Here is a 25712-nt window from a genome sequence, read left to right on the forward strand (position 1 = left end):
TTCATCTAATGTTATTATGTTAGGCTACCCAAACTTCAAATAATATTTTAATTTCGCCCACGAACACAAAGTATTTGTAGTTTTGGGAAACCAACCAATGCCATTTTTTTATGTCATAATGCTCTTCATGAAGTATTTTACAGATAAATAACAGCTCACAAGTTCAAAATAACACATGGTTATTTTAATTTCACTGTGAACAGTTCTGTAACATTGTTTTAAAAGGACTAATACATAAATCATAAAAACAAATCATGCGATTATTAGAGATAAAAACAGCTGTGATCATTTTGCAATAATCCAGAAAAGTGCTGCATTGAAACTTTTCAATGGTGAAGATAAACAAGTACTAAATCTTATCACGTGTGTGTCTGTATATGCATGTCTCAGGAGTCATCTTCTCCTAAAATGGAAATGAAAATGATCTTCTTGAGGATGATGGCGTTGAGGAGTGGCTTGATAAGATTCATTAGATTTGAGGTTTTTCCCTCAGGTTGATTCATCCTTTGTCTTTGGTGTCGGTGTGGGTAAGTTCACTTTCTTATTCTGCTCATTGTGAATATTAGATCTTAAAGATCTAAGTGTGATTTATGCCAAAGTATGAAATTCAAAAGTCATAGAAATGCCTGGCAGATTTCAATTCATGTACGTTTTATGTTTTTTTTAGTGTCAAATGCATTTTACGCCATATTAAACAGGCAAAAAACGTAAAAAATTATTTTACTAATTTTGTTCTTTGTGTTTGAAAGTTAACTTCATATCATGTATTTAATAACTATGATATAGTAACAGTTATTATATTACATAGTAAATGATGTAACGCTGTAAACACACATTTTTATGTTACTTCAACTAAATTAAACAATTTCAACTTGTAATTTTTAAGTTATGTCAACTATTTTGAAGCCTTTTTAAAATGCAAAACCAAGTAACTTTAACTTCGTGCTGCATGATTTTTTTTACAGTGAAGTATTGCACCAATATTACAGTTTTGTGTACTTTTAGATGTAAATTATGCACATTGAATAGCATTTAAACATAGGCTTCTGACATCATTAAAATATTGAGGTAGTTGCTAAACTTTTAATCTACTATTTAATCTGTTAATTGACTTTTTTACATTAACTAATAGCATTAGCAACACTTTTATTTTTACTGTATGAGCTTTTGGTATGACATTTCGACACAATATAACATTAAGATTTTCTTTATATACATAGCCTACTGATGTTGCTAAAACCGAATAATAATTTTATGATGTTTTTTATATTTATTATAAAATAGCGTTTGTGTTTCTCAAATTAAAAAATTAAAAATTTTGAGTGTAATCATTTCAAAAATTCATTTTACTCATTTTAAAAATAGTAAGTTGAAATGACTTGTAAATATGAGTTGATTCAACAAAAAAGTTTTTTTTTTTACAGTGTAAGCTATACATTTTTGTTAGTATGTGTTCCCTGGATTGAATCCATGACCTTTGTTAATGCAATGCTCTACCAAGTGAGCTACAGGAACACCATCCAGGCTAAAGTCTGTGCAATGGCCCCACCATAAAAGCATTAAAGTAAAACAGGCCTGATTATTGTTTTTATTGTTTGTGACTCATGTAAACTTAATAAATAAAGTTATGGCACCAAAAACTTTAGTAAACAGTCACTAAAAATAAAAACAAATAATCAAATTATCAGCAATAGCATAACTCATGGGCGTCGGAACCATTATACGTGGGTGGGACAGGACCCACCCACTTTTTAAGACCAATGATAATGGACCCACCCACTTTTTCTCTAATTTAGCGCATTTGTCTGTTCACTTATCAAAGCGCTGTTAGTCAAAATCCATTCCACTAGAGCAGGGATCCCTAACCTTTGCTTTTTTACACCGCGGACCCATTTCAGCTTTTTAACATAATTCGCGGGGGTGAGTGGATGCTGAGCTGCTGTTCGAACATAGTGCTGAAAAACCTCATTTGCCAAATGTATAACGTTTTAAACAGAAGTAAATGTCAAACAACCATGCATTAGGGAAATTAATAACTGCTTTATTTATAGTATATTTTCTATAGACGTGTAAAACCATATTATAGCGGATTATTTTATTTTCATTGTTTCACGAGTTTGCCTGCCCATTTAGTCTTAATAATTAACGGTAAACGAACTTAGCTTGGTGTTCTTAAAGGCAGCTCGAACCTTAGGTCGGACTCGAGCCCCAAGTTCAAGACACAGAAGAAAAAAAGAGGAGATGAGAGATGCCAGAAGAATTGCGTCTGTCGCGGAGGCACAGAGATCCCGTTTTGCTTTTAATGATAATTAACACAGCACTAAATGTGGTTCCTTTCAAACGTTAAAAGTATAGGCTAAACTATTGTTACTGCTGTAAAATAGATTATTTTGATTATGGCACGATCGCTGGATAATTTTCAAGTTTTTTTTAGAAGCAATTACTTTTCATTTGCGATATGAACGTCTTCACATATTGTTATTATTTGTGAGGTACATTTGCAGATAATTCATAAAGTCATACCTCTGTTTAATCGATTGTGTTTTAGAAGTACACATGCTCAAACTCTTATGACAGCATTGTTTCCCGACGGATACCATAAAATAAAGTGATCTCATTTCCAGAATCTCACATTTATATTTCTCTAAGAGAGAGAAAGAGAGAAAAAGGTATACAAAAGTTGTATCAGTTTACCTTCATTCGTTTTTCTTACCTTTTATTTCCTCAAAATAAAAAATAAACATTGTAGCCTACTGTAAGCAGAGTAGAGAAAAAAAATGACGCAGAGAAAGATAAATGAAACATGACATCTGTCATTATTTGCAAAATATTTAAAGGGCTATTACCAGGTTTTCGACCGTAATAGGCTACTGTCTTTAATTTAATAAACGCAAATGTTCAGGCTAATTAAAAGGAAACATGAAAATGTCATCAATTGCAGTAAATGTATTTTTCGGGGGGGGGGGGGGGGGATTATGTGGGGACCCACCCACTTTTCATTTGCTTCCGACGCCCATGGCATAACTACATACAAATAAAAAAGTTAATCATCAAAAACAGTGAGTCTGTTGTTGTTTGATTAATTTACACTAGTTTAAAGGGACACTCCACCTTTTTTTGAAAATATGCTCATTTTCCAGCTTCCCTAGAGTTAAACATTTGATTTTTACCATTTTGGAATCCATTCAGCTGATCTCCGGGTCTGACAGTACGACTTTTTTCAGCATAGCTTAGCACAATCCATTGAATCTGATTAGACAATTGGCATCGTGCTCAAAAATAACCAAAGAGTTTTTATATTTTTCCTATTTAAAACTTGACTCTTATGTAGTTTCATCGTGTACTAAGACTGACGTAAAATTAAAAGATGTGATTTTCTTGGCCGATATGGCTAGAAACTATACTCTCAAACTGGCGTAATAATCAAGGACTTTGCTGCTGTAACATTGTTGTAGCAGGTGCAATGATATTACGCAGTGCCCGAAAGTAGTCCCCTTGGTAACTTCCAATGGCAGGGGACTATTTTCTGGCAGTGCATAACATTATTGTGCCTGCTGCAGCCATGTTACGGAAGCAAAGTCCTTGATTATTACGCCAGAATGACAGTATAGTTTCTAGCCATATCTGCCTAGAAAATCGCAACTTTTAATTTTCAGTCGGTCTTACACTCTTAGAAAGGATGTGTTAAAACATTAGTGTTGATTCTGGGACAACACACTAAATGTTAAAAGTTAAATTACTTTTAACAAACTTGTGTTTTATTTTAATACAAAATCAACACAAAATGGCACATGATGTGTTAAAATTACACATAATGTGTTAAAAGCATAACACAAAAAGATGTGTAAAAAATTAACACCTCCTTTTTTAGTGTGTAGTACATGTTGTTACTACAAAAGAGTCAAGTTTTTAATGTGAAAAATATCAAAATTGTTTGGTTATTTTTGAACGCGATGCTTATGGTCTAATCAGATTCAATGAATTATGCTAAGCTATGCTAAACGTGGTACCGCCAGACCCGGAGATCAGCTGAATGGATTCCAAAACTTTAAAAATCAAATGTTTAACTCTAGGGGAACTTGTCAGGATCCCAAATGTTATTAATTGTATTTTGTCTTGTTTGGTGCCAGGATCCTGACACCCCCGTATACATGTTCTGTGTTTGTGTGGAGAGTCACGTGACCTGTGTGATGTGTGGCACGTGCTCTCCTGTCTTTAGTCTTAACCTTACCCTCCTGTTTCCAAATTATGTATGATTAGTTTCCCCACCTGTTTGTTATTGTCCCCTAATTAGTTTCCCTATTTATATGCCATTGTGTTTCTTGTCTTTGCCGGATCATTGTGTGTGTGTGACACCGTCAGGAGTCTTTGTCTTGTTTTGCCCTGGTTGTTATTTAATTCTTGTCTTGTCTTGTTTACCCCCTCGAGGGAATTTTTGTTATATAATAAAAGTCTTTTGGGTTGAGAGCTGTCTGCACTTGGGTTCATCCACCACCATTCCTGACAGAATGATCCGGCCATTCTTGAACCCAGCAGACAGCTCTGTTTTGGTTTTGTTACCTTGTTCAGTTCGTCTCCGTCGAGTGTTCCTGTCCGTCTAGTCCTGCCTCGTCCTGCTGTCTGTCCAGTCCTGCCGTTGTCTGTGGAGTTGTTCCTGTGGCTGTGCAGTGAGCCCCGCGGGTGTGTTCCTGATCGGTGGGGTCTTCGGTAGGGCTACTGGTCGACGAGCTTCGCGGGAGTGTTCCTGTTCGGGGAGCTTCGCGGGACAGATCCAGATCGACAAGCCCCACGGGAGTGGGCTGGTCGGTGAGCCCCGCGGAGAAGTGCCAGGATGGCGTGGTCCGCGGGAAGTTCCTGGTCGGCGGATCCTGTGGGAGTGTTTGTTCGTCGGAGTGTTGCCGCGATGGAGCTCTGTTCAGAGAGCCCCGCGACAGGATCGGCCAGCAAGCTCCGAGATTCTCACTGGTCAGTGAGCCCCGCGAGCGTTCCTGTACAGCGTGTCCTGTTCGGGGTCGGCGGGCCGAGCGGTGCTGGGTTCCGGGCCCACTTCCTGGGCGGAGACAGTCTGTCCCGCCTTGTTTTCGGGGGTCCGGACATTGGGCACTGTCGGCCTTCTGGCCGTTGGACTTTGTTTATTGTTGTGTTGGGATGCCATGTGGCATCCCTTAAGGGAGGGGTAGTGTCAGGATCCCAAATGTTATTAATTGTATTTTGTCTTGTTAGGTGCCAGGATCCTGACACCCCCGTATACATGTTCTGTGTTTGTGTGGAGAGTCACGTGACCTGTGTGATGTGTGGCACGTGCTCTCCTGTCTTTAGTCTTAACCTTACCCTCCTGTTTCCAAATTATGTATGATTAGTTTCCTCACCTGTTTGTTATTGTCCCCTAATTAGTTTCCCTATTTATATGCCATTGTGTCTCTTGTCTTTGCCGGATCATTGTGTGTGTGTGACACCGTCAGGAGTCTTTGTCTTGTTTTGCCCTGGTTGTTATTTAATTCTTGTCTTGTCTTGTTTACCCCCTCGAGGGAATTTTTGTTATATAATAAAAGTCTTTTGGGTTGAGAGCTGTCTGCACTTGGGTTCATCCACCACCATTCCTGACAGAACTGAAAAATTAGCATAACCTTTCACATTTACTTAAAGATGCAGTTTGTATTATTTTCGCCGCTAGATGGCGCCAGATCAAACAATAACAATGATGTTGTTTACTGAGGCTCTGAAGCAGCGTGGAATTATGGGATTTGTAGTCTTTAACTCAACCACTGATGGCCATCAATCAGACGTGAACGAGAAATCACGTAAGGTAATCAAGTCTTATAAATGTTGCGTTTGATGACATCGTTTATTTCATTATGTAAGTTTATATGTGATGTTCAAAACGAAATTGTTAGTCATATTGATATTACAGTATTAGTCCAAATTCGATGGTAAACACAGCACAGAATTAAGTTTTCAACTTACAATCTACAATGATTTCTGACATAATGTATTGACAGTACAAATCTTATTGTGAAGTGTCTTAAAATGACCATTTATATTGCTGTACAATACCTTTTGATGTGCATATCGTCCGCGGGAAGACGCGCTGATTACAATCTACACACTAATGTTGTGATCAATATAATAGCATACGTTTTTTGAAGGGTTACGAATCAAAACAACTCACCCATCGCGTAAAATACAAGCAGGATCAGAATCTCGGTCTAGTTAAATGTTGTCGTGAAGCTCTCTCCATCCAGATAATGCAACAAATTGATCCTCCCTCGTTTTGTTCCAAACTCTTCTTGGGTCGTTTAGTTGGCCCGTACGCTTACAGGAGCTGACACAACCAGCGGCAGACGGTAAAAAGTAATCCATAAGTCCATAAGCAAGCGTGTAGCTCGACAGGTGCTAACGCATAGTTCCGCATTTGTCCAGGACACTGGCTCGCTGCGTCCGAAAACTCAAGGCAGTGACTTGTTGCCTCGCTGCCTCATGAGGCCCTGACTTCGGAGGCATGAACGCACCTCAGAGAAAGGCTTTCCGACGCACTTCAAAGGCAGCGTGTTTGAAATATAAACAGAGAGCGCCTTTGTGATAACTAATCACATATTTGAAAACTACAATACTAATTCCTCGCTAGAAATGCCATTAAAATGCTTAAAAAGTGAAAATATACGTTTATTTTCACTAAATTTGTGCTCCAGCTGCTTCCTTGGCCGCCATTTTATTTTTTCGAGCTAGACCACTGTTGTCATGTGGTTTACGTCAGTAAAGGCGGTGACAAAGGGTCACATGGATATTAACGTCATTGACAGGAGACTGCACTGCCCCGTGTCAATGTTTTGAATGGAAATTTTCTCATGATTTACAAGTAGTTGAAAACATTACAGATATTGATAGTAATCAGCTGGACAAAATATATAACACTGGCCTAGTGGTTTTTGGACATTTTACTGCAAATATCTTACAAATTGCACCATTAAGACATAACTGCCTGTGTTTACAAGGATGATAGTTGCCCTTATAAATTTGTGTATATGTTTCTTTAAGTTTATTCAAAAATGTAAACTCAGTATTTGCATGCCGTCTAAAACCTTGACATGCTGTTTTCCAAAATAAATTGTGTTTGCCATTTCCCCTGTTCGGATAACGTATACACTAACCCCACTCCTAACCAGTGTTGAGAGCGATGTTTGTGGTATAAGAGAAATAATTTGACTATGCTCCTTTAAATTATAAGAAAAAAATGCACACCTGCGCTGATCAACGGCCTGTCATCAATTATTTACATACATATTAATGTAGAATTACACACACTATGCGTTGCGGCTGAGCAGGAACAGTTTAAGTCAGAAACGGAGATGGAAGGGCAGAACTTAACATTTTTGCAATGGAAATATGCAGTGCCTGAATGCAGAACTTCTCAGTCATAAAAAACACCTGCAAAGCCTGAAAGAGCTCAAAAACCTCAGCCAAGTAAGAAAAAGTAATAGAAAAAGTAACTTAAAAGTAACGTAAGCATTACTTTCCATGAGAAGTATCTAAGTAATGCAATTAGTTACTTTTTTGGGGGAATAACTTAATATTGTAATGCATTACTTTTAAAAGTAACTTTCCCCAACACTGCCACTTACCATAAACCTAACCATAACCCAGGGGTGTCAAACTCAAGGCCCGCCCCCTCATTTTATCTGGCCCCTGAGAGCTTACAAATTATGTTAATTATGTGGCCTGCGAGAGCTTACAAATTCTTTTGTTATTATAAGTTTTATTGCTTGCAAGTTATTTCCTACATTGATCTTTTAGCAGCCACCAAAAAGATTTCTGGGAGCTGGGATTAGTTTACAACGCGTCTATTCCCGCTAAATACGCGAACTAATGACTCATCTGAACCGATTACTTTTAATAAACGATTGAAGCTACTGATCTGTAGCCTACAACACTGAACTTATGAGACGTCAGTCAATCAGACACTCAAAGCCAGGTAAAAAAATTCACAGCAGGGCTCAACGCAAATATTTTTTTATACTGGCCCGGTCGGGCCAGTGGTTCATGTATTTACTTGCCCTGCCAAAATTTTCACTGGCCCCGGTAAAAAAATGTCTGTGTCACATATTTAAAAATAATAATTCAAATAAAATATAATTGTACACATATACAACAAACATGTTCCAACTAAAAAAGTTCCCAACTTTTCTGCTTTACCTGTAAACTGACATTACATTTTGCAAAATATTGCATCGTTTCTTTCCTCGTGTTTTACCCAAGTAAATGTCTGCTTCCCAGATGTTAAATAATATACATTGATGAAAATATATTTTAGTGAATGAGGGTGAAGCACTGGCCCGATCGGGCAAGTGACAATACTTTTTACTGGCCCGAACGTCTCTCACGCTTGCCCCGGGCAACCGGGCAGTCCTTTATGTTGAGCCCTGCACAGCTTTTTTGCAGAAATGACAAGCGAGAGTATTATGTGTCTTATAAATGCATGTGGTGGAGATTGTAAAACTCTTTATTAGTATCTGAAAATGCCTCTCATTTTTTTACCTGCACAATGAAGGATAACAGAACATTTTGAGTGTACTCACATACAACATGTGTTTTTGTTACCACAATATTTTTTTTAATAATCTGTAAAATGGTTGTACAACCCCAAATCAGAAAAGTTGGGACACTGTAGAAATTGTGAGTAAAAAAAGGAATGGAATAATATACTAATCTCATAAACTGATATTTTATTTACAATAGAATATAAATAACATATCAAATGTAGAAAGTGAAGCATTTTGAAATGTCATGCCAAATATTGGCTCATTTTGGATTTCATGAGAGCTACACATTCCAAAAAAAGTTGGGACAGGTAGCAATAAGAGGCTAGAAAATTTAAATCTACATATAAGGAACAGTTTAAGGAATAATTTGCAACTTTTTAGGTCAATTGGCAACATGATTGGGTATAAAAAAGTCTGTCAGAGTGGCAGTGTCTCAACATGGGCAGAGAATCACCAATTCCCCAATGCTGCGGCGAAAAATAGTTTTCTGAGTTTCTCAGAGAAAAATTGCAAAGAGTTTGAAGTTATCATCATCTACAGTGCATAATATCCTCCAAAGATTTAGAGAATTTGGAACAATCTCTGTGCGTAAGGGTCAAGGCTTGAAAACCATATTTTATGCCTGTGATCTTCGGGCCCTTTGACAGCATGCATCACATACAGCAGGGGTGTCAAACTCAAGGCCCGCGGGCCAAATCTGGCCCGCCCCCTCATTTTATCTGGCCCCCGAGAGCTTATAAATTATGTTAACCTTTGTGCATCCTTGAGGACATATTTGGCTTTTTCAGTTTTGTTTTTTGATAACTTTGCCTGCGTTAATGCTAACTGCATAAAATTGGCCACCGGTGTGTATTTTTATTGGAATTTTAATATTTCACCTTCATTTCCTTTATAAAATCTATTTTCTACCAGGTACACAAAATACTTCCTCCTATCTTTTGGACAAAAATGTCCCCATTGAAACCCATTAAAACTGCAATTTTTAATCCCGGTGCTATTCAACTATAAAATGATCTTTGTTAACAGGCTTTCATTCTGTTGGCAAGGCTTCAAAATTTAAATTTTTACTATTTTTTACCAGATGGTGCCTTTTTTTAGGTTTGGCATATAAAGCAAATTATCGCTTTATTGTTGTTTTCTGCTGTTTTCGGCTTATGCATATTATAGAGCCAATGAGATATATTATGAAGCTATAATTGTATGGGTGTGTTGGTATGGATGTCAGAGTGTGGTTTGTATGTGTGAACTGAAAATTTTATGTGTGTGTGTGTGTACCTGGTAATTATCACGTTGTGGTGACCAATTGTCCCCACAAAAATAGGAATACCAGTATTTTTGTGACCTTGTGGGGACATTTTGAGGTCCCCATGAGAAAACAAGCTTATAAATCAAACAGAATGATGTTTCTTGAAAATGTGAAGTAGTAGAAGGGTTTCTGTGATGGTTGGGGTTAGGGAATAGGGTAGGTTAGGGGAACGGAATATACAGTTTGTATGGTATAAAATGCATTACGTCTATGAAATGTCCCCACAAAACATGGAAACCAGAATGTGTGTGCGCGCGTGTGTGTGCTTGTGTGTGTGTGTGTGTGTGTGTGTGTGTGTGTGTGTGTGTGTGTGTGTGTGTGTGTGTGTGTGTGTGAACAGTTTGAATGAAAAAATATATATTGTACTGGAAATCACAAGAGTACAACCGCTGCAAAGGAGGTGTCGTTTTTTTTCATAAAAAACAACAGTGGCATTGTGTAAACAAACCAGCATTTGAAGGGTAAAAATTCTGAAAATTAATGAATGTTTGGTCATTGTGATTAGAGCTGATGCTGGTTAAAAAATGGCATCAGTGAAAGTGGAAAAAAATATAAATCTATATATATTTTTATGACACTTTTTGGACATGGACATTTTTGTCCCCTATGAACCTATGTGTAACTTTTTTTAATTGATGCACAAGGGTTTATTATGTTGCACGCGAGAGCTTACAAATTCTTTTGTTATTATAAGTTTTATTGCTTGCAAGTTATTTCCTACATTGATTTTTTTTAGCAGCCACCAAAAAGATTTCTGGGAGCTGGGATTAGTTTACAACACGTCTAATCCCGCTAAATACGTGAACTAATGACTCATCTGAACCGATTAATTTTAATAAACGATTGAAGCTTTTGATCTGTAGCCTACAACACTGAACTTATGAGACGTCAGTCAATCAGACACTCAAAGCCAGGTAAAAAAAATCACAGCTTTTTGACTGCAAGACTGCAAGAAATGACAAGCGAGAGTATTATGTGTCTTATAAATGCATGTGGTGGAGATTGTAAAACTCTTTATTAGTATCTGAAAATGCCTCAAATTTTTTTACCTGCACAATAAAGGATAACAGAACATTTTGAGTGTACTCACATACAACATGTGTTTTTGTTACCACAATAATTTTTTTTTAATAATCTGTAAAAAGGTTGTACAACCTCAAAACAGAAAAAGTTGGGACACTGTAGAAATAAAAAAGGAATAGAATAATTTACTAATCTCCGTAATATCTAAACAAATATTAGGTCAATTGGCAACATGATTGGGTATAAAAAAGTCTGTCAGAGTGGCAGTGTCTCAAGATGGGCAGAGAATCACCAATTCCCCAATGCTGTGGCGAAAAATAGTTTTCTGAGTTTCTCAGAGAAAAATTGCAAAGAGTTTGAAGTTATCATCATCTACAGTGCATAATATCCTCCAAAGATTTAGAGAATTTGGAACAATCTCTGTGCGTAAAGGTCAAGGCTTGAAAACCATATGCCTGTGATCTTCGGGCCCTTAAACGGCACTGCATCACATACAGGAATGCTACTGTAATGGAAATCATAACATGGGCTCTGGAATACTTCCTGAAAACATCGTCGGTGAACACAATCCGCCTTGCCATTCGCCGTTGCCGGCTAAAACTCTATAGGTCAAACAAGAAGCCATATCTAAACATGACCCAGAAGCGCAGGCGTTTTCTCTGGGCCAAGGCTCATTTAAAATGGACTTTGGCAAAGTGGAAAACTGTTCTGTGGTCAGACGAATCAAAATTTAAAGTTCTTTTTGGATAACTGGGGCGCCATTTCATCCGGACTAAAGAGGACAATGACATCCCAAGTTGTTATTAGCGCTCATTTCAGAAGCCTGCATCTCTGATGGTTTGGGGTTGCATGAGTGCGTGTGGCATGGGCAGCTTACACATCTGGAAAGGCACCATCAATGCTGAAAGGTTTATCCAAGTTCTAGATACATATGATCCCATTCAGACGTCGTCTCTTTCAGGGAAGACCTTGCATTTTCCAACATGATAATGCCAGACCTCATACTACATCGATTACAATGTCATGGCTGCGTAGAAGAAGGATCTGAGTACTGAAATGGCCAGCCTGCAGTCCAGATCTGTCACCCACAGAAAACATTCAGCGCATCATAAAGAGGAAGATGCGACAAAGAAGACCTAAGACAGTTGAGCAACTAGAAGCCTGTTTTAGACAAGAATGTGACAACATTCCTATTCCTAAACATTGGTCCTCCTCCAGCTGTTCCTTATATGTACATTTAACTTTTCCGGCCTCTTATTGCTACCTGTCCCAACTTTTTTTGGAATGTTAGCTCTCATGAAATCCAAAATGAGCCAATATTTGGCATGACATTTCAAAATGTCTCCCTTTCTACATTTGATATGTTATCTATATTATATTGTGAATAAAATTCATAAAGTTTATGAGATTAGTAAATTATAACATTCCTTTTTACTCACAATTTCTACAGTGTCCCAACTTTTTCTGATTTGGGGTTGTACACTATACACTTTGCTTTGTCATTATTTGCATGGGCTTCTACTTCTTTCAAAGCTAGGTATTAATTGAGTTATTAACAAAACCAATAGTAATCAAATGCATTGAAAATTATGCAATGTACAGTTTTAAAAGAGTTGATACATTCACACAGTCATTCAAATACAACCGGCCCTTTGAGAGCAATCGTGATGCTGATGTGGCCCGGGATGCAATTGAGTTTGACACCCCTGCCCTAACCCCACCCTTAAGCATAGGCACTAAACAAGGGAAACAGGGGAACAGAATTCTAAGAAACAGCGGCTATACGTCCACGCATTTCGCACAAACAAAACTTTTCAAACAGCGTGTGTGTTTTTAATTTGGCAAGGCTTCAAAACTTTCATGACTGTGTGTGTTGCAATGGCCCAGTTTGGCAAGTGACGGTTCTGTCAACTGACTCAAGTTTTGTTCTCGCTGGCCTAGGGCCATTGGGCTATCCTTACTGTTGATCCCTGAGTTTTGACCGCACAGATGTTTTTAGGGTGTAACTGTAATTTCTAAGGAAGTTAGAAACATTAGCCCTTTGGAGGAGAACATCTGTAAACACTTACTGGAGTTTTAGTTAGTTAGCTTAACTGGTAGTGCACAGAGCTACTTTAGCAAGCACCATGGTGCACAACTGTCATGGTGCACAGACACTGAAAAAAATGTATACATTTATTGATCTTTGAGCTCATTTGATTCGTCTGTAATGTAATTTTCTGTAAAAGTATGCAAAATATGTATCTGTGTAAATAATACACACATGAGATCTTGAGCTTCTGGGCTTTCTCACCCATAACATACTGTGTGCGTGCAGAGTTTATGTTTATAATTGTTTGTGCGCTTAAGTACACGAGAACAAGTGGTTGATATCTCAGTAACATACACAAAGTGATGGATCTCAGATTTTCACCTGACAGTGCCATTGAACATTCTTGCTTAACTCCATTTTTTTAGGGCACAAGATACTGTAAGGATGAAGAAAGATTGGGAATTATTGGGATTGCTTCTCCTAACATTATGTTTTTATGTCAGCAATGGCCAAAGAGTTGGTAGGGACCAAATCTTTTGACACACATTTGACACATGGGAATATTCATTACATTAAATTTGTCTGATTGTTGATGAAAAAGAGAATTGTTTTCTTATCTCTCTCAGTTTGTAGACAGGAGGGTGTGGCAGACATCGTGTTTCTGGTGGATGGCTCTGGCAGCATTGGGCTGGAAAACTTCAAGCAAATCCGTGAATTCCTCTTCTCTCTAGTAAACCACTTTGAAGTTTCCGCTGACAAAGTGCAGATCGGTCTGGTTCAGTACAGTGACGAGCCACAAACTGAGTTTTTCCTCAAAGATTATCGAAACAAAGAGGAAATTCTCAACTATATTACAAATCTGCCTTATAAAAAGGGCAACACATATACTGGCCAGGGTCTGGAGTTCCTGCTAAGGAAACATTTCATCCAGGAGGCCGGAAGTCGCATACAGCACGAAGTTCCTCAGATTGCCATCGTCATCACGGATGGAGAATCTCAGGATAAGGTGGAATCGCACGCTCAGAAGCTCAGAGAAAGCGGGATTGAATTGTTTGCCATAGGGATCAAAGATGCAAATGAGACTATGCTAAAACAGATCGCAAGCAAGCCACACAGTGAACACGTCTACAGCGTCTCAGACTTTAAGGCTCTGAAGGGAATCTTTCAGAGTGTAATCCATCAGCTGTGTACTACAGTAGAGGTAGCACACAGTGAGGTTGTCATGACGATGAGAGGTAAAATGCTGTCTAAAATCACCTCCTATCCCCTATATAGTGCACTATATTTTGAGGCAGTTTCCCGGACAGGGATTAGACTAGTCCTAGACTAAAAGGAATGCAACTTGTACTTACATATCTTAAAATACATCAGTGCCCTTTGTTTTGTATCAAAATGCACGCAAGTAATGTTTTTAGTAAGGCATGTTTGTTAAAACTAGTTATATTTCCTAATTTAACTAAGGCCTTGTCTTGGTTTAAGCTAATCCATGTCCGCGAAACCACCCTATTGTGTTTTTTCAGTTTTTTAATGTTAAGTGAACAACTCATTCCCTACATTCATTCTTTATTTAATACCCACAATGCACTCTGATTTCAAGTATCCTATGCAATCTAAATTTTTCAGATTATCATGAACATGAAGTTGACCAATAAATTGACCGATTAGTTTGGTATGTCCAATTTGTTATGGGGCGTGCACACCAAACGCAAATTCGACAATTTGCATGATTCGTTTACATACAAAGTCAATGCAAAGACGTCAAAATTGACACAAAATTGAATCCCGCAAGTTAAATTGAGACTAGGAATGTGATGCTTTGTGTTTGGTGTGTACACAGCACTAGTAAAAATACAGCATTCAGAAAGTCTGTACCACGTTTGATGGACCTTAATGGGGCATACACACCTAACACAAATTCAACTGTTTGCGCAAGTATATTATATACAAAGTCAATGTAAACACGTTATTAGATGCAAACTCGCATGGGTGATGCAAATGACACAAATTGGGCAACGCTATTCACCTCAAATGCGTCTTTGTGCAAATATTTACCTCAAGCTAAAATTTTGCATGACAACGTTAAATCTTGCAAGTAATGCTGTGTACAACCCCAAAACAGAAAAAGTTGGGACACTGTAGAAATTGTGAGTAAAAAAGGAATGGAATAATTTACAAATCTCATAAACTTATATTTTATTCACAGTAGAATATAGATAACATATCAAATGTTGAAAGTAAGATATTTTGAAATGTCATGCCAAATATTGGCTCATTTTGGATTTCATGAGAGCTACACATTCCAAAAAAAGTTGGGACAGGTAGCAATAAGAGGCCAGAAAAGTTAAATGTGCATATAAAGGAACAGCTGGAGGAGGACCAATGTTTAGGAATGGGAATGTTGTCCTATTCTTGTCTAATACAGGCTTCTAGTTGCTCAACTGTCTTAGGTCTTCTTTGTCGCATCTTTCGCTTTATGATGCACCAAATCTTTTCTTTGGGTGACAGATCTGGACTGCAGGCTGGCCATTTCAGTACTCAGATCCTTCTTCTATGCAGTCTTGATGTTGTAATTGATGCACTATGTGGTCTGGCATTGTCATGTTGGAAAATGCAAGGTCTTCCCTGAAAGAGACGACGTCTGAATGGGATCATATGTATCTAGAACTTGGATAAACCTTTCAGCATTGATGGTGCCTTTCCAGATGTGTAAGCTGCCCATGCCACACGCACTCATGCAACCCCAAACCATCAGAGATGCAGGTTTCTAAAATGAGCGCTAATAACAACTTGGGTTGTCATTGTCCTCTTTAGTCCGGATGAAATGGCATCCCAGTTTTTCAAAAAGAACTTCAAATTTTGATTCGTTGGACCACAAAACAGTTTTCCACTTTGCCAAAGTCCATTTTAAATGAGCCTTGCCCAGGGAAAACGCCTGTGCTTCTGGATCATGTTTAGATATGGCTTCTTTTTTGACCTACAGAGTTTTAGCTGGCAACAGTGAATGACACGGTGGATTGTGTTCACTGACAATGTTTTCTGGAAGTATTCCTGAGCCCATGTTATGATTTCCATTACAGTAGCATTCCTGTATGTGATGCAGTGCCATCTAAGAGCCCGAAGATCACAGGCATCCGGTATGGTTTTCCGGTCTTGACCCTTACGCACAGAGATTGTTCCAGATTCTCTGAATCTTTGGATGATATTTTGCACTGTAGATGATGATAACTTCAATCTCATTGCAATTTTTCTCTGAGAAACTCAGAAAACTATTTTTCGCCGCAGCATTGGGAGAATTGGTGATTCTCTGCCCATCTTGACCTCTGAGAGACACTGCCAATCTGAGAGGCTTTTTTATACCCAATCATGTTGCCAATTGACCTAATACGTTGCAAATTGGTCTTTCAACTGTTCCTTATTTGTACATTTAAATTTTCTGGCCTCTTATTGCTACCTGTCCCAACTTTTTTGGAATGTGTAGCTCTCATGAAATCCAAAATGAGCCAATATTTGGCATGACATTTCAAAATATCTCACTTTCAACATTTGATACGTTATCTATATTCTACTGTGAATAAAATATAAGTTTATGAGATTTGTAAATTATTCCATTCCTTTTTTACTCACAATTTCTACAGTGTCCCAACTTTTCCTGTTTTGGGGTTGTACACACCAAACGTGAACTATTGCGTCTCTCGCTCTAGATTACTTGCGTGATTTAACTTTGTGTCATGTGAATTTTTGCGCTTGAGTTTTATATTTTTAACTTGCGTGAAGACGCGTTTGAGGTGAATTGTGCATGCGTCATTCGCATTGCGTCATTCGCATCGTCTCGTATGAGTTTGCGTCTATTCACGTCCTTGCATTGACTTTGTATACAATCTACAAATAGTTTAATTCGCGTTTGGTGTGAACGCTGCATAATCTAGTGAGAGCAACGCAATGATTTGCATTTGATGTGCATGCAGCATAAAACCTCTTGTAGGAATTACACTTAGTAATTCTTGTCTGGCGATATGAATTTTGAAAACCCCAAATCCACATAACCCTAAACTCTACCCTTAAAATATAGATTAAACTAAAATTTATTTGTTTAAATGACTATCATGCTATGAGCAAAACTTAACTTAATTGTTTTAACTTCCTGCCTCAGAATGCAATGAGACCGCTCAGGCAGATGTCGTGCTTGTCGTGGACTCGTCCGGCAGCATTGGGGAAAAAGACTTTGCAGAAGTGAAGACGTTCCTTCATACTGTAGTGGACAAATTCAACCTTCAAAATGAGAGAGTGAGACTGGGTCTCATCCAGTACAGTCAACAACCACACCCAGAGTTTCTGCTTGGTGACTACTTGGATAAGAGCGACCTGCACCAAAAAGTGAATAATCTTATCTACCATAAAGGAGGAACTAACACAGGTCAAGCTCTGACTTTCATCCGTGAGAACTATTTCAACCGGGCCAGGGAAAACGTCGCTCGGATTGCCATACTCATCACTGATGGTGAATCCCAAGATCCTGTAGAGGAACCAGCCCAGAAGCTACGGAGCCAGGGAATTGCCATCTTTGTGATCAAGGTGGGAAAGAGCAACATGCCAAAACTGCATACCATTGCCAGCATCCCGCATGAGGAGTTTGTGTTTAGTATTGACAGTTATCAAGAACTGAAAGGTCTACAAGAAAGCCTGCGCAAAAGAGTCTGCCTTACTGCCAGTGACCAAGGTAAATTACTTTACATGGTACATAATATTGTACTTATTTGTGTAAATTCTGAACTAGGTAATAATTAGGGCTGCATGATAAATTGCATGCGATAAGAATGTGCATCTCGTCGGTAATGGACGATTCCTTGATTAGTAGTAAATGGCCATCATCTGCTTTCAGGTGGAGCAGTATTTACTACACAAAGCCGTAGTTCCCTGACAAACTGGGCCATATCGCATAGTGAACAATGGCTAAAATTGACGCTTTTACGCCTGTGGCTGGCGTATGTTTTTAATTGTTTCCAGTGGAAGCTCTGCATTTTTCAAAAAAGCCAGCAGCTAGCGGGTTTTTTTTGTGCTGAAAGCAGGCGTGCCATCGTTTTTCCCATGCTGAGCGCAGAGAGTTAAAAATAATAAACTTTGGGTGAAAAGCTTAGCTCGTTAATGTCAGTTCTCACACAGCAATCCAATCCCAGTGGAAAGCTAGCAATTTTGGAACCCTATAAAAGTACAGGAGGTCAGGCCCCCTGTTCTAGCCGAAGTATTTATTTGTGGTTTACTGTTTTCTACATAAACTCATAAAATAATCCTACTTAATGCAGTGTTTCCCACAGGATTTTGATAGACTTGTGGTGGTGATGATCATATAATTAGCATATATGTACATGTTTATATTTGCATATACGTACGTGTTTGCATTTGATAAAGTGTTGGCACCTGAAATATGTTTCACTTTTACTCTTTGATCCGTCACATTATATTGCATTTTAACACAACTGAATGCAATTTTTACATATTATCAGTTCTGTTGTCAGACATAAAATGAGTATACTATAAAGTAGTGACTTAAGACGACCCAGTAACACCTCGTGTTTAATCCAACTGTTGCTAAAATCCTGATTTATAAACGCAAATCACCATACGGTTGCTCTTCTCATCAATGCCTTGTTATGAGCCATTTTTTATTTTAAATCTGAGTTTTATTGTCGCATACAGTGCAGAAAATTTGGTGCAAATTCAGACGTATGAGAGAATACACAGTACTGTTACACAAAGTTACTACAAAACACGTGCACAGGCATACCGCATCATAGAGAGGGAGAGAATGAGTGTGTGTGCGTGTGTGGGAAACACTAATGCTAACCTTTCGTCAAGTCACGATGAACTCGATCAGCCGTCTTCTCTGTCAGTAAAATCTGTGACTGTTGACGTTTACGCGAAAAAGAAAATGTATTCGGAGGAACGGACATTGGAAACACCGCCACCTTTTCACTGTTATGTGAGAGAGAGGCGCGTGCGCTGCACACAACATTAGAGAAAGGGAGGGGGTGCGCTGGGCGCTTGCAACAATTAATTAAGACGTTTTTAAACAGTAAAATATAAATGTAAATGGGAATCATGAAAAATCTATTCATGGCGGCCAGTGTTGATTCCGTGGCGGTGCGCCACGAGTAAATCAATGTATGGGAAACACTGTTAATGTAAATAACATTTTGTGAAAATATAAACTTGATATCTTTTATAGGCTATTGACTGAGTAATGTCAAGTCAGCGATTGAAATCATAGCGAAATTAATGCGTGAAATAGAACTGTGATGCTTTTTATCTTACAATAAGATTTGAGACTTAAGTCTGATTTTTCTCTAGACTAACTTTTTGCACTGGTTGCACTGGTGCGCCTAACATTTTTTCTTAGGTGCACCAGCACAAAAGTTAGGTGCACCCTAATTTTTGACCGCATCGGATTTATAGTTCACCCAAAAATGACAATTCTGTCATAATTTACTCACTCTCATGTTGTTACAAACCTGTATAAATGTCTTTGTTCTGGTGAACATAAATGAAAATATTTTGAGGAATGTTTGTAACCAAACCATTCATGAGCCCCATTCACTTCCATAGTATAATTTTTTCCTACTATAGAAGTGAATGGGGCTCATGCTTGGTTTGGTTATTAACATTCCTCAAAATATCTTGCTTCGTGTTTATCAGAACAAAGAAATTTATACAGGTTTGTAACAAAATGAGGGAGAGTTAATGATGACAGAATTTTCATTTTTGGGTGAACTGTCCCTTTAACACCGCAAGTTTAGCGCCCATGGTGGTTTAATACAGAATATAAACATGTAGGCTATTTTATAATTTTCATGTTGTAATTCCATTTTCCTTATTTGAGTCATGCACACAGGCCTGTTTGATAACCCGCATCCGCGCGATTAAAATAACACTTGACCCGTTATCTGACAACACCATCAATTTATTTCATGCCCGCCCGTTTTACACAAAGACTGCGACCGGCCGCGCTGCAAATCGTGAAGTAAGTAGAAACCTTTAAAGATCTTCATGCAGAACATTGACAGAAATAAACACAGGACCATGACTGGACAAATATATTAACATTTAATGTGAAACTTTGTGAGGGTCGGCAGCGGAGCGGTCAGCAGTGTTTGAACACTCATAAGCGCTGCGCTTATATTTATACCTTATAAATTGATGATATGATTGCACTGATTCCAAGAAAAACTCAAGTAGAATGTTAAATGTTTAAAGTTTAATGTCTCTTTCTCGCTGCCCTGCGTAAACCCGTGCCGGTGATGGCATGATACGCGTGATGAGCTTGTATTTTGCATTACCTTAAATTACTTTAAATTATGGTCATACAAATAAAAGTAAAACAACATTCAAAACTGTAATGGTGTACATTTATTTATGTAAAGTTACACTCACAATAATAACAAAACATTGTGGTTTTTTAAATAGGTAAAAAACCTTTTTTTGTGCTGCATCGGATTTGGAGCGCTTCACAATATAAATAAACCAGGGATGTGATTTTTCCGGATTAATCCGGAATTCCGGATTTTCCGACCTGAAAATGTGACCTACGTGAATCATGCAGATATGTAAAAAAAAAAAAATAAGGGGGGAGGGGGGTATCTCACAGCCGTCGCCATGGTAACCCGGGACGGAACCACAATCGCCGTCCCCGCGCAACAGGGCCACACCGGTGGCAGATGACAAAGAGATGCATTTTCCTTCCTTTCCAAGTATCAACAAGGACGTGTTTCTGACCGTTCGCAAATGGCGGATTCACCAATCAGACCCGATCGTTTCTCTCCTCTCTTCTCCTCATTTGCGACGTTTGGCTGTCACTTGCGTGACGAGAAAACAAAGCAGCAAACATATACACGTCGGTTTACTTGGTGGATTTGGAGCAGCAATTTTCACAGAAATGAGAGGAAAAACGAGCACCATTGCAGAAAATCCTGGTGGCGACTGAGAGAGGGACGATGCAACAATATTGGTTCCGAAAAAAGGCAAGGAAATAAGTTACCTCATCGAGCCTGGTTTAACCTAACTGAGCATTACATTCGTGCATGAAACCTGATCCACGAACACGGAGGGGCGGGAGTCGCGGGACAGAGTGGAGTCTAGAGTGATGTTTCTTCAGGCTCCGGCGTGAATATAAATTTCTCTTCTAAAGTTCGGTAAAAACACATAAATGGCTTAAAATCTTGTTTAAGAATCTGTTTTATAATGAGAATCTCTCTTTCAGCGCGCCTCTGTGTGTGTTTGCGCCGCGTGACAGATTTAATCTGACAGAGTTCGTCACTGTACATTAAAAAATCCCACACGAACATTACAGCATAAATGCTAGGATTAAGATTGATTTTATATATAACAGATAATCTAGATACATTTACCCTAATAAGTTTTTAAAAACATGGTAATGTTTTAATGTTTTGCTTTAGTGTTTTAATGTCAGACAATCATTGAAATGAGGGAAAAGTGAAGAGAAAGGCAGCAGATATAGCATCCTTCTTCAGAAAGAGTAGCAAGAAGCAGCCAAACAAATCTTAGTAAAATACATTAAAGTAGCCTTCAAAATTCACATGATTTTCTGGTCTCTAGTTTTTTCAGCAATGGGAGAGATAAATTCTGGTTTCAAAGTAAATTTCAAAAGTTTTATTTGATTAAATAGTTAAAAAAACATGGAGGTTGAATTATGACTATAAATTGTATGTTAATCTCAATTCATTTTAATAAAAATTAAATTATTGTAGCAATTGTATGCTATACATTATTCTGATTAACACACCTATAATACTTAAAAGTATTTTAAGGTTGGATGATAGAGATTTTATATGCCACCCCAGAGTTACTGCTGGCCCCTGCCTGGCCACCCCTATGAAAAATCCCTTGCTCCGCCACTGATTAGCAAAACACAAAAAATAAATTATATTATAAATCTTTACCCGGACAAGTGACTTTTGTGCATGGACAAGTGAAACACAAATTTACTTGTCCGAAGGACAAGTTCCTCAAAAAGTTAATGTCAAGCCCTGATAAACATATAACAACAATTTGCGATTAACTAAGAATAATAGTAAACTTCATTATTGTTAATATTGTGACTCTTGATGAGTCTTGATGACGTATGCAGCTTAGAAATGCGACCTCCGGAAGGCTGCAGACTTAGGATTGAGAAACGGCCTCTGTATCATCGTTTGTTTCAAAGGTTTCGTGTGTTTAAAGTTTTAAGGTTGACAAGTTTGATTAAAATAAATAGCACCTGCACTTTTTTGTACAATTACTTCTATTTATTAGTGTCAACCTTCTATTGTTCATGTTTAACAGCTAACAAAAGTTACTCATCTACAGGGGTCTAAAATTAGAAAAAGAGACCTTTAAGACACTTTATTATAACTAATGGTCCTGTGTAGCACATTTTACAGATATTTGTATTAAAAAAAAATACTCTGGTAAAAATAGAAGTACTGATTTAACTTCTTTACTCAAGTAAAAGTATCAAAGTACAGGCTTGGAAATGTACTTAAAGTATCAAATTAAAAGTAGCCATGCCTTTAGTTCTTTATAAGCCATTGCCTACATTTTATTTGGATGTCGGCAAAATAGGCCTTCTTTTGACATGAACATTTGCATGTTGCACATTTAGCTGTTAAAGTTGTGTAAAAATGCAAAACAAAAATAAGTTAAAACATATTTTTTTATCATGGTTGTTGATATAGAGAGAGGTGGTGATGGAGCAGTGGACAAGACACTTGCTTTTGATTCCCACTGCTACACATCCACCAAATAAGTTGTTATGTGTCATACTGTACAAAAAAGTTGCATGTTGCACATCTAGCTGTAAAATAAATTAAAATGTGTTTTTTTGTTCAAATAAGTTGTTATGGGTCCTACTTTACTATCCGTATAGATCCGCCACCAGTTTGATTGGCGTGTGTGTTTGTGGGGGGGTCTCAATATATTTTCCTGCTTTTTTGTCCTTAGCCAATCACATGCCTGATAAACTCATATAGGCTATAGGCTACTTTTGAATTCGTTTTGTTAATTTGCAAATTATTTAAGTGAAACACATTTCATGTAGGCTTATTTATTTTATTATTTTTTCACCAAAGAAAGACGTAATCATCATGTTCTATTCATTTAATGCTATTTGCGCATAAACTAAAGCCTTGGGGGAATTATTTATAAATGAATCAACAACGCAAATCAAGGAATTAACTTATTTCTCTATTTAAGCCAGTCTGGCAGGGCGGTAAAAGCGATACAGCAAACACCGAAAATTTTATATTATTAGATTTGGAAGTAAGATTATGAAGAAAACAGCGGTCCTGACTCCTGGCTTTTTTCCATAAATTGGGTGCACGCACGGCACGCGACATTGCTGTTCGGGGTTACGTTCAAATAATTTTCTTCAAACGAATTATGCTCTGGCTCTGACTCGATTGTAAGGGGCTGGACACACCAAAACTTTTAAACGCGGCTGAAAACGCCTTGAGGACGCCGAATGCCAGCTGTTTTTCAGCTGAGTGCCAGCTTTCTTCAGCTGAGCGCGTTGGTAGCTGTGATACTTCAGCTGCGAGCCGGTTGGTAATGTCCCGCCCCTCCTCCACTGTGATTGGGCGGCCGTGTGAGAACTGACATTGACGAGCCGAGCTTTTCTCCCAAAGTTGAATCTCTTTCAACTCTAGACTCTCCGCGCCGAGCGCGTGAAAACCGCCGAGCGCCGGTTTTCAGCACGGAAAAAACCCGCTAACTGCTGGCTTATTTGAAAAACGCTGAGCTTCCATTGGAAACAATTGAAAACATGCGCCGGCCGTGGGTGTAAAAGTTTTGGTGTACACAACCCCTAAGAGGCTCATTACCTAATTCCGTCTTCGGGTTCGGACCAGGGCTGATGTGACGGGAGGTTGATGTCAGAGCATTGGTTATGATCTTCGGACGGATCAGGCAACTTAACATTCTTAACGAAAAAGTTATCAATCGTTCTTTTCCTCTTCTCTTATCATCCGCGGCTACATCCACTCTGTTTATCTGACGGACCAAGGCTACGCACCTCTCTCTGACTGGAGCGCACACGCATTTTTAAACGTACACACACGTAGATCTGGACAGTGGCTTTTTCCCTCGAACTCCTGGTCGCACCAGTGCGACCTGATATTTTTTTATGTCGCACCATTGAGAAATTAGGTCGCATGTGCGACCAAATTGGTCGCACTCTCGAGCCCTGAGTCTTAGTGACATACTGTATACTTCAGCTGTTACACACACCAATATAAAAATGTTAACACATTGTAACATTTAAAAATGGCAAACAACAACAACATCTTTTCTAGAAATTAACCTTCTGCCTTAAATAAAACTGGGTCAAAAATGCTTGACCAAAGCTTGTATTATAATTATTAGCATTATTTATAAGGTGAAGGACAGGTTTCACACAACAGCAGCTTCAGTAAAGCAAAAATAATGACTGACCATTGAAACTGCGAACTTGAGAAACAGCTATACTCATAAATGATTATTTTTAATTAAGGAGATCCTAAAATGAAATGAAAAGGACAACTATAGCAGATTACGACATAGATTTCCACTGATTTCTTAAAGCTGTTGCAAGGTGAGAAGCTTTAATATACATTGCTGGACTAGTTTAGCATTTGTTCCATTTCTGTTTTATCACAATCAAATGTATTAACTAACATTGGCGCTTTTACGCCTGCGGCTGGCGTATGTTTTTAATTGTTTCCAGTGGAAGCTCTGCGTTTTTCAAAAAAGTGAAACTTGGGGTAAAAAGCTCAGCTCGTTAATGTCAGTTCTCACACAGCAATCCAATCCCAGTGGAAAGGGGGCGGGACAAACAGGGGCGCCGCTAGCAATTTTGGGCCCTATAAAAGAACAGGAGGTCAGGCCCCCTACCATACCCATTTCGCACCAAACATACTACTCAAAATCTTTGTCTGCAGTTTAATAATACAGACATATTTATTTTGCTATTGTTTTTGACCACAACTATCAGTATTTATAGAGACCTATGTCTGCAAAAGATAATTTACTGTGCAAATGTAAGTTTAATTGTTTACTCACTACTTTATAGTCTATTCTTTTTATGTCTGACAACAGAACAGAGAATATGCTAGCTACTTCAGACCTCTTCTTAAAAATGATACATTTATTTCATAATCTAATCTTATATTTTTTTTACAAAGATGACGGTGTTGACATGTTATGGTTGTCACAGTAGCAGTGTCCAAAAATATGAAGAAGTTTAAGAGAAAATAGCAAACATACAGGAGCTTGAGTGATCTTGAAGCATGCAGTAGAGCTGAAGGTTTGAAAATGGGGTCCTCAGGAATGCAGTTGACCCTGTAGTTGTCTGATTTTATTGCTTTTTATAAATATCTGACGGTGGTGACGAATATGTGGAACACATTTTGAGCAATCACAAAATAATAATAAATATTGTTCAAAACTCACTGTTTGAAGTTTTTAATACATATTACAATGTACCCTTTCATGTGGTTAATATATTATTCAATTTAATTATTACTTCTGGCTTTTTTAATCAAGTTGAAATTATTATCTCTTATCCGAGGACAGCTGATTTTATAGGCAATGGGCCAGCATATAATCATTAAATTAATAAAACATAAAAATAAACCTATAAAAGAACCTTACATATGTGCAAAGGACCCCCTGATTATAACATTGATTCCTTTTCTTCATGAAAATGTTATTAATTTCCAACGGAATTAGCACTTTTCTTAGTGGGACATGTTTTTGCCAAAGTTTCAAGAATCAGTGAAATGTATTAACT

General features: G+C 38.0%; 1 protein-coding gene across 1 annotated transcript in view; it reads left to right on the forward strand.

Annotated features, from left to right (window-relative positions):
• Positions 1-406: 406 nt before the first annotated feature.
• The window catches only part of LOC135786655 (collagen alpha-6(VI) chain), a 65308-nt gene continuing 40002 nt past the window's right edge, over positions 407-25712 (forward strand). Inside the window, exons 1-4 of the mRNA XM_065296147.2 lie at positions 407-527; positions 13324-13418; positions 13525-14133; positions 17049-17615. Coding sequence (XP_065152219.1) covers positions 13343-13418; positions 13525-14133; positions 17049-17615 — 1252 coding nt within the window. The 5' untranslated portion in view covers positions 407-527; positions 13324-13342. The remainder of the gene's footprint in view (positions 528-13323; positions 13419-13524; positions 14134-17048; positions 17616-25712) is intronic.

This window comes from Paramisgurnus dabryanus, chromosome 20, assembly GCF_030506205.2.
Source record: "Paramisgurnus dabryanus chromosome 20, PD_genome_1.1, whole genome shotgun sequence".
NCBI lineage: Eukaryota > Metazoa > Chordata > Actinopteri > Cypriniformes > Cobitidae > Paramisgurnus > Paramisgurnus dabryanus.